The sequence below is a fragment of the Phalacrocorax aristotelis genome, chromosome 4, assembly GCF_949628215.1.
Source record: "Phalacrocorax aristotelis chromosome 4, bGulAri2.1, whole genome shotgun sequence".
Classification (NCBI taxonomy): Eukaryota; Metazoa; Chordata; class Aves; order Suliformes; family Phalacrocoracidae; genus Phalacrocorax; species Phalacrocorax aristotelis.
The window spans coordinates 67,008,841-67,025,443 of NC_134279.1; the positions used below are offsets into that span (position 1 = coordinate 67,008,841).

At 39.2% G+C, this 16,603-nt stretch overlaps 1 protein-coding gene across 17 annotated transcripts in view; it reads left to right on the top strand.

Moving 5' to 3' along the window:
* Window positions 1-16,603, top strand: part of LDB2 (LIM domain binding 2) — a 231,730-nt gene that overhangs the window by 63,576 nt on the left and 151,551 nt on the right. For all 17 annotated transcript variants that reach the window (XM_075091806.1, XM_075091816.1, XM_075091812.1 and 14 more), the window contains one exon: window positions 14,222-14,324. In XM_075091806.1, the coding sequence (XP_074947907.1) occupies window positions 14,222-14,324 (103 nt within the window). The remainder of the gene's footprint in view (window positions 1-14,221; window positions 14,325-16,603) is intronic.

Genomic DNA, 16,603 nt, shown 5'->3' on the forward strand with positions numbered 1-16,603 from the left:
TACTTGATTAAACCTAAGAAGTACACCTGGCAAGTGCACATTTTCTAGGAATGAAAAAGTATAGTCTTTCAAGTAGGAGACACCAATTCTTAGAGCTATGGTTACTCATACGGTACCACCTTTTCACCTTACATTTCTTAGGAGACATTTATGATGCCTGACTGCTGTGCTTATTATTTTAGGAACATATCTTCTTTAATGTTTGCAAGGCACTGCTGCTGATGGTTTGATAGGTTAGATATTTCCATATGACATTCTTGACTGTGGGACTCATCCTATACAACACACAGGACACTTCTGCTTTCATGTCCCACCATGACCACTGGGTTCAGTTTGTATATATCAACTGACAGCCCATAGGATCGTGTGTCTGCAGCACACTGTATAATACAGTTCCAAATAATCAGTATCTAGATCAGTTTCTAGACCATTTCCCCATGGCAGCTTGGTATCATCTCCTTGGTTGCTACTACTGGAATATTGACAGGGGGATGAGGAGAATACTGACAGCGTAATCCTGCCTGTGGTCCCTTCAGATCAAGGTGCATGACCCTTTTCAGGGAGAGAGATGAAAACTGCTTTGATTCTCTACTTGTTCTGTGAGGCAATTGAGACTTTAGGGCGCAAAGGCCTGAGATTGTCAGCTATACTGGAGAGTGTTGAATCAAGTTAGAAAGACATCAGCCCAGATCTGACCCCTGCCAGATGTTGAGCCTCACTGAACTGGAACATTCAGAGGAGTCTGAACAAGGAGGTGCTTGCTTAATACAAAGCATGTTTGATCTTCAGTACACGCCTTTATCTTTGCTGATGTGCCGCTAGATATGTGGTGGGCTCTGTGCTGACCTGGCAGTTTCTGCTGGGCCTCTTGCAGCTTTCAGACCTCACATGTTGTGGAGGTTACAAAAAGTTCATATTCATTCTAGAGTGTCTCAGACCAGGGATAACTTACTATATTATTTTAAAAGGCAGATGACCTGGTCCAGTAGATGCTACTACAGGAGCTGAGAATATCAACAAAAAGTGAGTGAATGCACATCTGTATCAATGTATCTGCCTGTAGAAAAAACTCTTCCAAATACGAAAGTGGAACTGAGAAAGCAAGAGCAAGAGAAAAGAAGTTGTTTGTTCTAGAGCAAAGACCTGATCCTTCGTATAGAAATCAGGTGTGAAAGTCAAGCTGATTGTGGAGGAACACATTTGGAGAAGGAGAATCCTAAGATATTTGAACAGTCAGCACCTGATATAGTCTGTATTTGAAGACCTAGAGAGATCCAGCTATGATCAATTTTGTAGGCTCTGCTTAAATATGGTGCATAGAAATACTATAACAGCTTGCAGTGGTTGTCACTGCATTGGTAGAAACGAAGCTGCTTGGTGTGGATCCATATATTCTGGGCTTGACATGAGATTTCCCTAGTCTAAGAAGACATGAGCACTGAATCTTTTCTGATTTTCTGTCTCACTCTCAGATGACAGCTCCTCTGGCAGTTACACATTCCCAGAAATGGGACTGTGTAGTTTCTTGGCTTTGTCAAGGCTACCGCTGCCTTCTCAGGCTTTTTAGTAGTCCGAACATAAATCTTCCAGAAAAGCTCTGAAACTGTAGAAGTTCTGCATTTACAGCACCCTTGAGGAATCCATAGTACTTAAAAAAATTTCTAGGGTTCTGAACATGATTATTGCTAATTTTAGTTAGAAACGCACAGCTGTAGCAAAACAAACAAACAAAAAAACCCCAACCCCCCACACTATATACTTCTGTTAAGACATGAGGATTCAGGTCTTTGAAAATAGGGCTGAGGTCCCTGAGAAGCGCATTCCTGTACTGTACATATCTTCTCCAAGTTATTTCGCTCTCCTCTGCAGCAATTCTGTGCATGATTCACCATGTTATGCAAAAATATTTTCTATCTTAAAATAGTTTTCTGTGTGTTTGAGCTTTCTCCCAGACTTCATATTCTTTAGGGTTTTAGAACGCTGTATCAACACTGATATTTTTGTTTAGGCTGTAGATATGCACCATGTCTCTAGATGTGGTTCCTTAAAGAAGTTGGGGAGGAAGGGAACTGCTTTTTCCAAGGCTTTGCTTGCTCTTTGTCAGAGGATGCTTTCACCTAGAAGGCAACAAGGGTAAAAATCTGCATCATCTGTCTGAGGTGTCACTCACTCAGGTCTCAGACTAATGTGAGGGCTAAAAATCAGAAAGACTATCAGTCAGTTCTCATAATGGAGCCTGACCACTGGCATGAACACACCATGAAATTCCATAGTTTCCAAGCAAATTCACAAGCTTTCCGTAAGCAACTTTTCCAAATTGTCACATTCAAATGGTCCTTTTTTATATGGCTTTTTGTCCTACAACTTTAAACAAAGAAATTTTGAAAGCATTAGAAAATAAGGAAGGCCAAATACAGTCTGCCAAAAGCTAAGAAATCTCAAGTGAATCAGTTCTGCTGCTGATCTAACAGGTCCACAGAGTCTGAAATGATAGGTTGTAGTTCATAGGAGGCTACTGCTATGATGAAATGATGTTCAAAATTTCATTAGATGTTTATGGACCCAGAGGTGAGGCCCCAGTGGTTTATCATATATAACATAAAGATTTTATTTTATTTTTTTTAGAAAAAGGATTAAATACTGACCTGTTATGATCTTTCGACTAGATCATATCAGGTCTCAGCTACAAGGACAACCCTGATGGATGATTTTCCTGACATATGTAGTTCACACTTGGCCTTGCTTACTTTGTTTAAATTTAGATTTATACATTTCTTATGTTTAAGCAGTAGGGTAGCTACTAACTAGACACTTTTAGTAAATAATTGCTCATGTTGCTACTAGTTGACTGACAACAAATGAAATCCTACATGGATTTTTATACATTTTGGTGGTAGTGATACAGCTAAGTGGCCACTTGGTAGGTGAGAGCTTTGTTTGTCTAGGGTTTTAGCATAATCATTAAATCACAGCTTTCCCTAATTGCTTCAGCTGCAGCCAAACTCAGTTGGATGGGATTCTGTAGCAAATGGAATTCTGTCACTTTCAATATTGGTGTTTGCTTTATTAAAGAGCATTTCTCTGGGGACCTGCATAGACTTTTGGAGTTTTTAATTTGTTACAGTATGTAATAGCTAGCTGCTGTGAAGGAATTGTTCATGAAACGGCATTCTTATTATTACTACTGATGCCTTTTTACTTTAAATGAGGTTGACAAGATAAGATATGCCATTTACAAGAAAGCTGTACTTACTTTGCTCAGTGCAGAAAGAGTTTTGAAAGAGGGCACTCCTCGGCATGCATAGATTCTCCCATTTCTTTGAAGTGAAAATTTAAAGTTAATAATTAAAACAAACACACAAACCCACTCAGTTATCACAACCTCTGGGTTTCCCAGTGTGTGCTTCTTTCTCTATATATTTTGTTGGTACCTTTCAGGACAGGAACTAAACATCCTTTGATTTAGCAAAATTAACACCCTTGTCAGTGATCTGTTATACAATATTATAGCAGCAATAACTGTAAAAGTTTTGGTTCTAAGTAGTTTTTTTTCCTTGTAAGCAGGTTGATTCAGACATCTCAATTTGAATCAGAGTTTTAATTTGTGAATGCAAATGATAGTTTAAAAAGTTCAGTGCCCTGCTGCTTCTCACCGTCAAAACTTGTAAACCACGGTGTATGCTGAGAATCTGAGAGTGTCTTAAGCACAACCCATCCTTGCTTTTCAGAGCAACCTGGACTCCTGATTAGTCAGACTTGGCTGCCACATGCCCATTAGTGAGCGTTACATGCTTGAGAAGGATAGTGCTACATGATGGAAACAGGGAGTGACTGAGTGATCTGATGGTAGCAGAATAATACAATGAGAAATGGCAATATTTTATATCTGTTGTCTTGACTTAGGATTTCCTTATATTTCATATTTCTGAGAATGTAGGAAGATACATATGAACAATTCTGCCTCTAGTTTAATTGTATTTTGTACAGGAATTTTGCATCCAAATACAGGGTGAGATAAAATACAGGACCTGAGGGCCTTTATTGGCAACTATGGCTAGCCAGGGAGTGAAGCTAGGAAGCCAGGCAAATAATCACATCTTCTTCATTTAAAACATTTCATACTGGCAGAAATCTTTAACCAGTGCTCCAACTTCTGTCTGCCACTCGGAGCTTTTTATATGAAACAGCAGGAACCTGGCAGCCTGGCGATCTTTGAGCATTGCGAGCAAAAAACTTGAACATCATTTATAGCTTTTCCTGCCAAGACTGTAAAAATCTAGACAAAGTAGATACGGTTGTTTCACCCAGCTTTTCACTTATGTTTGTCCTTCACTACGTAAGCTCCCAAAACTTCAGCCAGTTTTCTTCCTGGATTTTAAATTCATGGTAGATAGGTAGAATAGGATTTATCTTACCTATCTTTATCCCTGTAAAAGTTACATGGCTAGACTGAACTATTCTCTAGGCTCCCTCTACAGTCAGTGAAGAGACAGATATCTCCAGGAGGCTTTTTATCTCATATGAATTTAGACAACTGTCTTGGGGTGAAATGAATCCCAGCTCTGTTGTCACCCTCCAGCTTTCATTCAGCAAATGTAACAAGTTCCATTTCCATGCTGGGATTTGGAGCCTTGCACAGAATATTCCAACATCTGTTTTCCACTGAATTTAATGGAAAATGAATGCATGAGTGTTTTAAGCCTTAATGTTTGATTAAGTTTGAACTCACATGTGTTTGTATATCAAAAATTACAAGCAATAAATGTACCTCTATTATTTTAAAAAACCTGAACATCTGACCACTTCAGCTGATTAGTGGCCCAAATGGCTGAAACAGATGACACTAATTATGCTGTAGTTTTGAAAGCTGGACCCAGTAAGCAGAGTCTAAAATATGGATCTAATGACTTAATACCTCAACGTTACCTTTTTCTCTTCTCTCTTAAGTAGAGTTTAGACTCTGAAACACACATTTAGCAGAGAAAATATTTGTGGATAGAGTGACATTGCCAGCTGACAAAAATGGCTGTGATCACTAATCCTAGTAAGTACAGAATGTGTACAGGAATTAACTTGAAATGTACTTTTGCTGTACTAAAGAAATAATCCTTTAAAAAAATCACAGGAGTGGGGCTTCTGAGATGAGTTGAATAAAAAATGTGAATGAACTTTTAAGGGACATAATTTGCAGGTGACTGTATTGCTGTTATGAAATTTTTAATTCCCACAGTGGTTTTTTGCTTAAGGAATATGCACTGTTTATGGTGCAAAGATAGAGATATATATTTTATTAATAATACATAACATAGAACTAGATTTTGTGCCCCACCATTGCTTCTTACAAGAATTTCTGTAAACTGACATAACATTTGCTTCTCTGCACTATCTGGAATTATGTAGTGCTCTTACAATTTCTTTGGGTGATACCTGAACACCCAGAACCACAGTGATATTATTAAGCACTTAAATGCAGCCAAAAATACATAATTTAAAGCATAGATATGCTTCTAAATAGTAACAAAAGGGAGTGATTTCTTAAATACTTCCCTCTTAAATATTTTCTCTTTCTGACTAGTTATTACTAAACTAAGCTTTTGTGCGTGAGAATACCTGTCCTCTCCAGGAGATGGAACAGACGATACACTGGATCTTCTCCACTCCATGTACCTTCCCAAGAAGTAACAGCTCTTTTGTTAGAGCTGTCCAACATTGCGATATGCTCTTACCTGGTTTGCAAAGCTTAATAGGAAGTCATAATCTTTAATTAATTTAACTTGTAGGCTAACAAATGCATACTTGATCCAAGTCCAGCAAAGCATTTAAGCACATCCTTAGTTTTAAAAATCTTTTGCTGACTCTTAGCAAGAGTTTTCTCCAAGTTCTGTAGGGTAGAGAGTGTGTAAGTGTCATATACAGATATATCTCCTCACCTATATGTCTTTTCAACCCATATAACTTACTTTATGATAAAATCAACTCTTCATTGCTGTACTACTTAGCCCTGTCACCATTTGATACTCCTCCAAGAAGCCAGAATGTAGGTGGAAGCGTGGTTTGTCTTATCTGAGTTTCCCTTCCCTACCTGGGCCACTAGACTTGCACAAGAGAGAAAAGCAGTATGTTTTCTTAACTCATCTGAAGAGCTATTGTTTACCTTTCAAAATACAGTCTGTTAGATCACAGTTTAGATTGTAGTTTTTCAGAGGCAGGGACCTCTGAAGGTCCTGGCTTTGTACTTGTCCCTAATATGCGTGGTGCTCCCATGAGACTTCAGGGAACAAAGAGGTGGTAAGAGTCCAGTGTGAAATGGAGGTGTCAAGGACTGTCTTCATTTTGTTCCCATTTTTGTTTTTAAATGTTATCAGCAGTAATTTCACTTTCACTGTAATAACTTACAAAGTCATTTGTGTTCCCTAAATTTTAGAGCCTTGGGAGTTGGTGCAGTTGGATAGCTAGACCCAGAGAGACTCTTTTAGTAATGTTGCTGGGAATATGACTTTTTCCCTGTGCCCTAGTGACATACAATGTTTGATGCTCTATATTCACTGATAGCAATACTAGTTATTGCCTTTTCATTGGGATAGATGGCATAGTAGCTTCCATTTACTCATACAGATGGAAGTAAACAAGGTAAAAAAGAAACCAGGTCAAAATGTCAGAATAAAATAAGAACAGTCATATGGCTGACAGTAGTACAATAGATAATAGACACACTTAATATTCCATCTCTATAAACCATTCTCAAAGGCTGAGGCTGTGGGGTATTCTGTGGCAGAATAGAGAAGTGTAACCATGATTCATTTTTGATAAACACAAGACTCAAGTCTGTGATTTGTCTGAAATGATCATGGATGGAGAATACTACTAAGGAAATCCATTACTGTTCCCAGCTAGCTAGAGCCATCCACATGCCTACTGAAAAGAGGGCTCAAATTTAAAACAACTTTGAATATGGATTTAGCATGCACTGTATATATACTAAGTCCAAACGATACTATGCTGTGGGTGGAAGTGTCTACGTCTGTTAAAAACTGCTCATGATTTAGTTGTTAATGCCCAGTCTTTTTGTTCACACAGCCAGAATATGTCTTACCCATAGAGACCAAGTGCAGTCTTATCCCGTATATTTAAAAAGGACAAAAGAGCATCTTCTGCAGGTTATTGATAATATTGCTGTGAAATATCAAGGATGATGCTATGGCAGCTACAACGAATTGGCAGCGGCATATGTCTTAAGCCCAGCTTCTTTGCTCTTTTTACCTCTTTCTTTCTGCTATCCATTCTTGTGCACAAGTTCCAGGAGTGGAAATAATGAATTAAAATTAAACAAGCAGGTGAAAAGACACGTTTCATAAATTAACCCCTTCTGCTCTGTATACTTACAATGCAGTATTAAACTCTGCAATCTGTGTCTGTTTGCTGTAGGTGAATAGTGGAACATGCACAGAGTGAATATTTAAGGATTCATTTCTCTTTTGTCCACAAGCTGCAGTAAAATTTAAACAATGACAAATAATTGTTTTGAGGCCAGGTATTCTTCTTTCGATTCTGTTATTAGACTGAACTAGATAGCTCTCTGTCTTATCCATTCCTGACAATTTAAGTTAGAAAATCTCTGTAATTTTAAGGACTCCAATTTTAAAAGGAGGTCCAACTTGATATACATGTACACATCTGTGTAGCTGGAAAAATTGGGTGGCTTACATGTAATGGAATAACAATACTTTTACAGCTGTGTGAAGACTGGTCTTGCTATTTGCCAGCCTAGCGAGCAGTTGCCACAACTACTCTAACAAAAAGTCTCTATTTAGGCATTTGTTAGTGGCCAAATAACAAGGAAGAGGTTGAACATCCTTCTAAATATATGAAAAATATTCCACTTCCTCATACCAGTGTCAGCATGTTTCAGTTTATCTGAACCCCTGGTATAACTGCCCAGTGTGGACTTGCTATTTGAGAATCTAAGTGATGCTATCTCAAAGCAGTGTATCTGCAACGCTGAGATGTATGGCTAGTATCATTACAACATAATTGTTTTGCTGTAGTGATGCTGGTTCCCACATCCCTGGGTTCAGAATATTCAGAATACAAGAAAATGGCGTGAATCAATTCACATATTTTGCAAAGCCTCTGTTTGTTTTTTTTTCTCCTCTCATTTTTATCTGAAATAAAATAATTAATGTTTGATTTTCACAGTTCCCTGTTCAGAAAACGAGGTGCTACTTCTCCCTCCCCCACCCCATATTTTTTTGCCTTATAGTGTAGCAGTTTATAGGCAATAAAAATAGGATCCTTGATATATTAAGAATTCCCAGTGAATCCGAAAGGGTAGCTTTTCGTTATGAGCTTTTCCCTGTAACTTCACTGGATTCTTAAAGTTACTCCAGATTTACATGAGAAGCAGAGATATTGCCCCCATTTTGCACCCAAGTCAGTCTCTCTGAGGCAGTATTGCTGTGGGGATTTCTTACATTACTATATTCTGTCTTTTCAATAAAAGAAACTTGGTGTTGTTTCTTTACTGTACGAATGAAGATAAGTTCCAAAGTGGAATATAAACAATAATTTAATTAATTATTAAGTAAGCTGAAGAAACTGATATGTTTTGGGCATTGAGCAGAGTTTTGGCAAGAAATTGCAAGTATATAATGGAACAGAAAACTACTTATGACCAAAGCCAAGTCTTAAAATCTTTCTGCCAGTTTTACTACACATTGTTTGAGAGATGGCATCCAGCCACACTAGTAAGTGAAATAAAAGCAAGCAACACCATTAAAACTGTGAATATGTGTGAAATAACAAATGGAAGGAGTAGAATCAGGCATTCCTGGCAGGGGGAGGAGAGCTGGATATTCTGTAAGATACCACTAGCTTCAAGATTAAAAGCATGTTTAATGCTACGTAAAACGCGCTTTATGTTTAAGATGAAATAAATTAGATGATAGAATAACAAATGCAAAAGCAATGGGAGTGGTCCTTACAAACCAGCCCTGGGCAACCATGTTGGTCCTCTTTTTCAGGTGCATTTAATAACCATACAAGGTACCATATATTGCTAGAAAAGATGTTCCGAATATAAGATAGGTGTGCATCTTCTTGTACCTGTATGACAACAGACAACCATTTAACTATATGGGTTTCTCACCTACATTCTGTATATGAGTATTCCACTCTTTCACTCTGTTTTGTTTCCAAGAAAATAAATTTAAGACTCAGAATATCAGTATTCCATATAGAATACAAATAAATAGCAAAAGACCCCTATACCAGACCGTAAAAATGTTGTGCATTGCAGGGGCAGACCTATGGATCAGTATTCAAATGTCCAAATGTATAAAATTAAGAAATATGGATCCCTGTTAATTTGTTACTCCTGTGAAATTTATATTAGAACCTTAAGTATGTTGGGTAGACTCAAGACGGGTCTAATTTAAAGCTAATGGGGAAAGTTACTGGTTTATTGTGTTCAAGCATTTTATTTTCAATGGTCTGTCAGTGTGCTCTGAGTATAAACATTAATGTCAGAATTTTTTAATGATACTTATCTTGTGAGTTTCATAATTTGTAATGGCTGTGCAGTTTTTACAGGTGTATTAATGGCAAAATCTTATCTTGAACTGCATTTTAAAAGCTGAAGTGTAGTTTGATTTTCCAGGAGCGGGAGGAGGGGAGGAATACCATTCTCTCCTTGGGGAGACAGCAGTTTCCTCACGCAGCATTAACTTGAAAGAATATGAGAAGTGCGTATGTTGCCAACAGGAGTGTGGACGTATAGAGTTCTGAAAATAGTAAGTGTCAATAGGGAAGGGTTGCAGGTGCCAGAAGAAAAATGTAAGCTCCCAAGGGGACTATCTCTTTTTATTTTTGCCTTGTCCAATGCCAAGCCACATAGGTTGATGTTTAAAATTCAGTTCTTCCCTGAAAAGTGATTATATAAAAAAAGGGTCCCATTTCAGAACAGAGGTGTTTCCTGGGCATATTCAGAATCACATTTCTTTGTTTCCATGACTCTCTTTTTAATATACTATTTACACCTGTTATACATGTGCAGCCAAAAGCAATGTGAGGAAGAAAACAAAAACCTGCTTCTTGCCAGGTACAAGCCATGGAGCTGCCATAATGGTGCAGCTCTTCCCAAGACTCGTGGGCAGCGGGACCTCTGCATCCACTCTTCTTGGGAACACAGTAGCCGTGTGCTGAGGCTTTTTCCCCTCTGCAAAACACTAGCCTAGAAATCCGTGACAGGGGATTAAATCCCTTAACCTGCGATGGCAGCTAACTGAGCCGATTATTAATTCTTCTATCCTTGTTAGTCACTGAGGACAAGTGATCACTCTTCTTCATAGCAATCTTTTCATATGATTGAAGACTGTCATCACATTCCCTGTGAGCTGCTTCTGCCTTATACTAAACACAGCTAGGTCCTTCTTCCTTACTTAGTATAAGTCTTTTGGGGTTGGTTTGTGTGTTTGCTTGTGTCTTTGAACTCAATGATTACTGTTGTTCTCAGCTAAATTCTTTAAGAGTGGGTGGCCCAGACCCGGCCACGGTACTCCAGCAGTGGACAGACTATTCCAGTTGAAGTTTTTCCAGAGATGTGTTTGCTGGAGTGGAAGGGAATTACATCTAAGACATTTCCCTTATTTGCAAGAACAACAGATTGCTGATGTATTTTCTTTATGATGTAGACCATTTTCTACAGTACTGCTTAGCCAGTTATTCCCCATTTTGTATTTGTGCTTTTGTCACCTCACTTTATTGAATTTCATCTTCATTTCAGACCATTTCTGCAATCTATCAAAATAATCTTGAATTCCAGTTCTGTCCTGCAAGGTATCTGCATCTTCTCTTGAGCGTGGTTTCATGTACTGACTTTTTACATGAACTCCCTTCTGCCTTCCAAGTCATTAAACAAGAATAAAGGCATTTGGAGAAAATTCCATAGGCTCAATTGGCCTTATATTCCAGTTGCAAGACCTATTTTGGTTCAGCAATCACCATCACAGGCAAGTAGAAAAGCCTCATTTGGCTTGCAGACTCTTAATCATGTAAGTGTGTAAGGTGTAAAGAAGAACCCAGCTTGACTCTCAGATCACACAGTGAACATGTGGGACTATTAGATGGAGGAGGAAAAAGAACATCATTGTACTTAAAATCTGATTACATTTGCCAAAGAAATCAGAGTCAGGAAAAAATATTGAAACACTAGGATTCCATTTACTTGGAGACCCTATTCAGAGTTGAGCCATGCTTCAAATTACAAATAATACTGGGGGTGGAGGGGATCAGAGGGAACAATGACAGTTGTGGCAGAAGACATTTTGCTGCTTGGGTAGCTGGCTACAGCAGCATGCCATCTTCACTTCTGACCCAACTCACTGACTGTCTCTGGCCTCTTCTCTCCTTTGACCTGTTCCTTAAGTTTATTTTAATACAAAATATTTTTAAAGTATTAGGGTTTTTTTGTTATGTTTAGGCCATTATTTCAATGTTTGAGCGTGTGAGTGCACTATGTGAAAAGGAGGTTGCCATGGTAATTTCTCATTATTGTTGAATAGAAAAATAATTACTCTGGCAAAATCCCCCGTAACCTGTCAGAGCATAAGTTAAAGATGCCTGGGGGCAGCCTTGCCTTCACCATTCCCTTTTTGCAAGAAAAAGAGGGTGATTTTATTATTCTTCTTTTTTTTTTTTTCATAATAACCGGATCCTTTTTCAGCTTGGCTAGGGGACACCTCATTTGGTTTTGTTCACCATTTGGCTGTGAGAGTAGTTGGGCCCACCTGTGACAAGGGTGGAGCAGAGAATTAATCAGCAGAGCGTATCCAAGCTTGACAGAGGATTTATATATTCTATTAAGGTTTGGGTTGGTTTTTTTTGTGGGTGAGGGTGGGGTGTTGCATTTTCTGTTTTTCCTTCTTCCTGACATAAAATATGCAAAAGCATAAGATAGAGACCTTGGACAGTATTCAAACTGTGACAGAGCCTGGATATTTCATCTATCCAGGGAGAGAATCCACAGTAATTCCGCCTCTGCATTTTCCTTGCCTTCAGACTTCTTGGAAGCAAGAGTGAGTGCAAGTATGTGTGGTTGTGAGGTGAGGCCCTGCACTTTCCCTTCTTTTCTCTGTCTTTCCCCTGTGCATTTGCATCCCAGCTATGTGATGCTCCCCTTTCGCCTCCTGTGTCATTGGATGCTGCATGAGTAGCTCAGTGATACTCAACTACTGAGTTAACAAGTGCTGCAAATGTGGTAGGTGACGTTGCTTAAATCCTTCCCCCCCCCTCTTCCTTCTCTATGACAAGTGTGTCTGAAAGATCCCAGTTAAACGATACTGCAGCCTCTCTTTTGGCAAATGGCAGAGGGTGGTAGCTCGTAATTACTTGTTGGACAATGCACTCTCGTATGCGCTTATAATGCCACCCACCAGGCTGTCCCGAGTGAAGGATCAGCGTGCAGAGGTATGTTGCTAGATGCTGGTTTCTGGGCCTCTGTTGAACACCTGGATATTCTGTACTTACTATTGTGGCTACTTGGCTAGTCAATGAAACCATGTTTGCATGTGGAAACACACATAAAAGTTTACAGCAGCAAAGAGGAAAGAGCAGCAGCTCTCTGCAGCAACAGATTTCTAAGACATGGGGATGAGGTTTTGATACCTCTTTGAGTGACTGAATTTTGAGCAAGTACTACAGGGCTGTGCTGCTCATTGTCCTGCCACTGCTGGGTGGGTTGAGCCTTGGCAAGGAAGATGAATTACAGGCTCTGACCCAGCCAAGGAGTCCCTTGGGGGTCTCTGGTAGGAGCTGGAATGCTAAAACCTGTCCTTACCATTCCTCCGTTGGATGCTTGGCAAAAATCAAAGTAAAGTTGTGAGGCAGGAAGGATACCCTGCTCAGCAGTTTGGAGTGAAATCCAGCAGCGAAGTCTTCAGGAAAAACGGGAGCAGAACTAAAAAAACCCAGATAGTTATTTCTCTGCACAGGCACATATAACGAGGATGATGGATGTGCGTTTTGTCTTAAATCAGTGTTTTATCTCAGGGTTTTTTTTTCTGTGAACGTAACGAATGTTATCTGGCTTAGTTACATACTGCTCAGACATTAAGAGGTGCTCAGTGCTCACTACACGGGATGAACCTGGCCGTGTACACTGGGAAGGCAGCTGCCATGACTGGGATAGAGTGGCTCTGAGGAGTGTGACTGGGGCATGTTCAGAAGTGTAGTTCCAGCTTTGTTGCTGATCCCATGTGCTGCAAGTGATTTAAATCTCAGGGCCTCAAAGAAGCAGAAGAGACTGTACCAAACATTTCAAATCCAGTTATTAAATATATCCATAGCTTTTGAATGAAACGGTGGATTCTGTTGTTGCCTGACTTCTGCAAAAACCCTTGCAAGCTGGACCATGTGCACAGGTGCTAGACATCGAGGTTTGGGTGCCTGATGCTGATCACTCAATCTGAAAATGACTGGTTCAGTTGTCAAAGCCAACAGGCCACCCGTAGTGGCGTACTGGTATATGCTTTACATTGTACGCTGTATTAATAATTGCCATGTTCCAGCTATGTGTATTACTGTAAGTCTAAGTATACACAGGTCATCCTAAAATATTGTTTTCACTTCATGTATCACACTGAAAAGTAAAGATTTCTCACAACAATTGCATTTAAGTAACTAGCTGGTATTTAATTAACCTGCAGTAGCATTGTATTTATATTAAATGCATTGGAGTGGAATGGCTATTATATTTAGTTTCTAAATAACTTTCTTGTCAACTCATGCTGATAATCAGTTTATGTAGCCCTATAGAATTAGAGTACTGAGTTTTTTTCATTATTAGGACCAAGCATTTGAGATACGCAGCCCAGAAAAGGGGGGGGAAAGTCATAATCACTTTATTTGCAACTGATTTGTAAATTCATTTTTAACACTTGAAGAGAAACATGTATTTATGAGGAGTAAAGTTTTTACATATTTTGTGTGCTCAATAATATGAAGGCCATTTATTGTATATTATATTAAAGATTTTTAGGGTTTTTTCTTAAATTAGAACTAGATCTTTATCTGGGAAAATTAGTTTGAAATATCATATAGACATCTAAATCCCAAAATCATAGGTGAAGACGCACAAACTGTGTACGATCCTGTCAAATTTCTTTTACAAAGGATGAACATATTTTCATTTTACCTCCTGTTAAGTGAATGATCTGTTGCTTCCTAGGATAGTGACAACCTCTGGTGGGATGCCTTTGCAACTGAATTTTTTGAAGATGATGCAACCTTAACCCTTTCATTTTGTTTGGAAGATGGACCAAAGCGATACAGTAAGAGATTTTTTTTTTTTTGTTCTAATTTTAAGCCTGAGTGTCTAAATACAGTTTATCTTGAAGAGACAGATGCAACCCTGGCAATGACAAAGTCACTTGTTTGCATTCACTGACAATCAAGTTCCATTGAAGAATTGCATGGGCTGGGAATCCATTTTTTTGTGGAATTCCTCTGATTTTATTACATGAAAATAAATTATTTCCTAGTGGAGTAGGGCAAATAATGCAATATAATCTTTGGAATTTTTAATGAATTTGCTTTGGCTGTGCTTGCACTTTTTGTTAATTTGGTTTCCACAAACATTTGAGTGTTGATTCTTGTGGGCGAAACTGTTCACAGAAAGGGAACTTTGTGGCAAATATCAGTATTGTTGCTGGAAGGGCTTTCAGATTTAAACAGGGATCAGAAAAAAGAATACCACAAGGTATATCCTTGCTGGTGTAGATAATCATTATTCCATCAGCTGCGTGGATCTATGCTGTTTGCACACAATAAGGACCTGCCCTGGATGTTGTCTCAACAGCAGTGGAAGTCTAGAATACTCTCAATCAAGCACTAAATGAAAGCTCAAATAAAAGTGAAGCAGTGAATAAATCTGATGGCATTGGTATCCATTGCCTGCATACACTGAGCACAAAGAAAGGAGTAAAATTCATTGAACAAATTGTTTGAAGTGAATAATTCACTCGGCTTTACCACTAAGCAGCAGAGAGATAAGTAAACATTGAAAAACTGCCTTGCCAATTGTTTCACTCCATTCAGAGTGACCCCTGCTTCACGATGACAGCTTGTGCTCTCCGCTTAATGTTCTGAATCTTGCAAGGTTCTTCTTTTTTGTGAGAGTGACTGACTGTCAGCGTATCACTCACATACTTCTAATTCCTTTTATCAATTATCTCAGGTATTTATTTGACAAGTGTTACCTTCTCCTGGAGAAAAAATAACAGCCACTTTGAACACACGTTCTGGGATTAGTGTTGACAGAATTACAGTTTCTTGCCTTTCAAAGCAAGTGATAACTCTGTAAAGGTCCTCAAATTACAGCCTATAGCAACGTTGGTAACAGCTGATCTGTCCTGATTAGGTTGAGTCAACTTGTCAGATATCAGATTTGCTAGTTGTGTTATCAGTCCGGAAGGCACAGATACATCAGCAAAAAAGCAATTAATGTCCAGTTAGATCAGAGCGAGTTGTGTTTCTGGAAAACAGTGCTGCATATGAAAGAATTTGTCAAAGAGTAAAATATTTCTGTTGTCACAAATGCTTGACAATGATTATGCTATCTGTAGCTGGAACAGTTTGGTATGGGGCAATACTGTGATTCTTAGCATTGTTGCTGATAAGTGTGATTGAAAGATCAAATTACTGTGGGCATGTTTTTAAAAGCCACTAGTACCCAGGATTTTCCCTCTGGCTTTAATTTCTGACCTGTTGGTGCTTTTGGTGTTGTTATTCTCGGCATCTGGAATTAAAACTAAGCATATAGGGCTCTTTCTGTTCGTTCACGCTTCCTTTCCTTTGTTAGTAAATATTTACATAATTCTGAACTACAGTATTAGTGATTCTTTATGACACGAGCAGTATTCCTGTTTAGCGATACTTAAAAGTGCATGCTTGAGCTGTTCCAGTCTGGGACTTCCACTGCCATCTGAGCAGGCTTTGAGAGCAGCCTTGGGGGTGCCAGGTTGTCCAAGTCCCTGCTCAGGGACATTTCCAGCATTGCCTGGGGAGGGTGCAGAGTGGAGGCTGTGTGTTAAGAGCAGCCCTATCTACCTACCAGGGAAGTTTGTGTCCAAAAACATGTCCAGGACTTGAGAACAGAGCAGTCCGCTCCCCTTTTGGTGCAAACATTAGCAGAAAATCGCTTCTACTTGAAGCAGGTCCTCGCTGAGCACAGAGACCTCATCGGGGTCTCTGTTTTGTCCACCCAAGCCACACACATGCTCTGTTATGACTATGGAGGGTTTTGGCATCTCCCAAAGACCATAATATCACCCAGTACCTTTATTCCAAGTAACCAGTGAAATCACTGGCCAGCCAGCTGGGGCTCCTGTTAGATGAGCCAGAGTATGCTGAGTGGTGACAGCAACAGGCATGGACTTTTGGAAGAGATGAAACAAAAGTGCCTGGTCTCCATCCGCGCTGTCCCCGGTGAGACACCTGCCTCCTCACCCAGCGTGCACGCTCTTTGGTGTGTATGGGCTGGCTGAGAGGGAAGAGAAAAGACAAATTTTTTGTTCTTACTCTTATAGGCACAAACAGTAGTGGAAGGAAC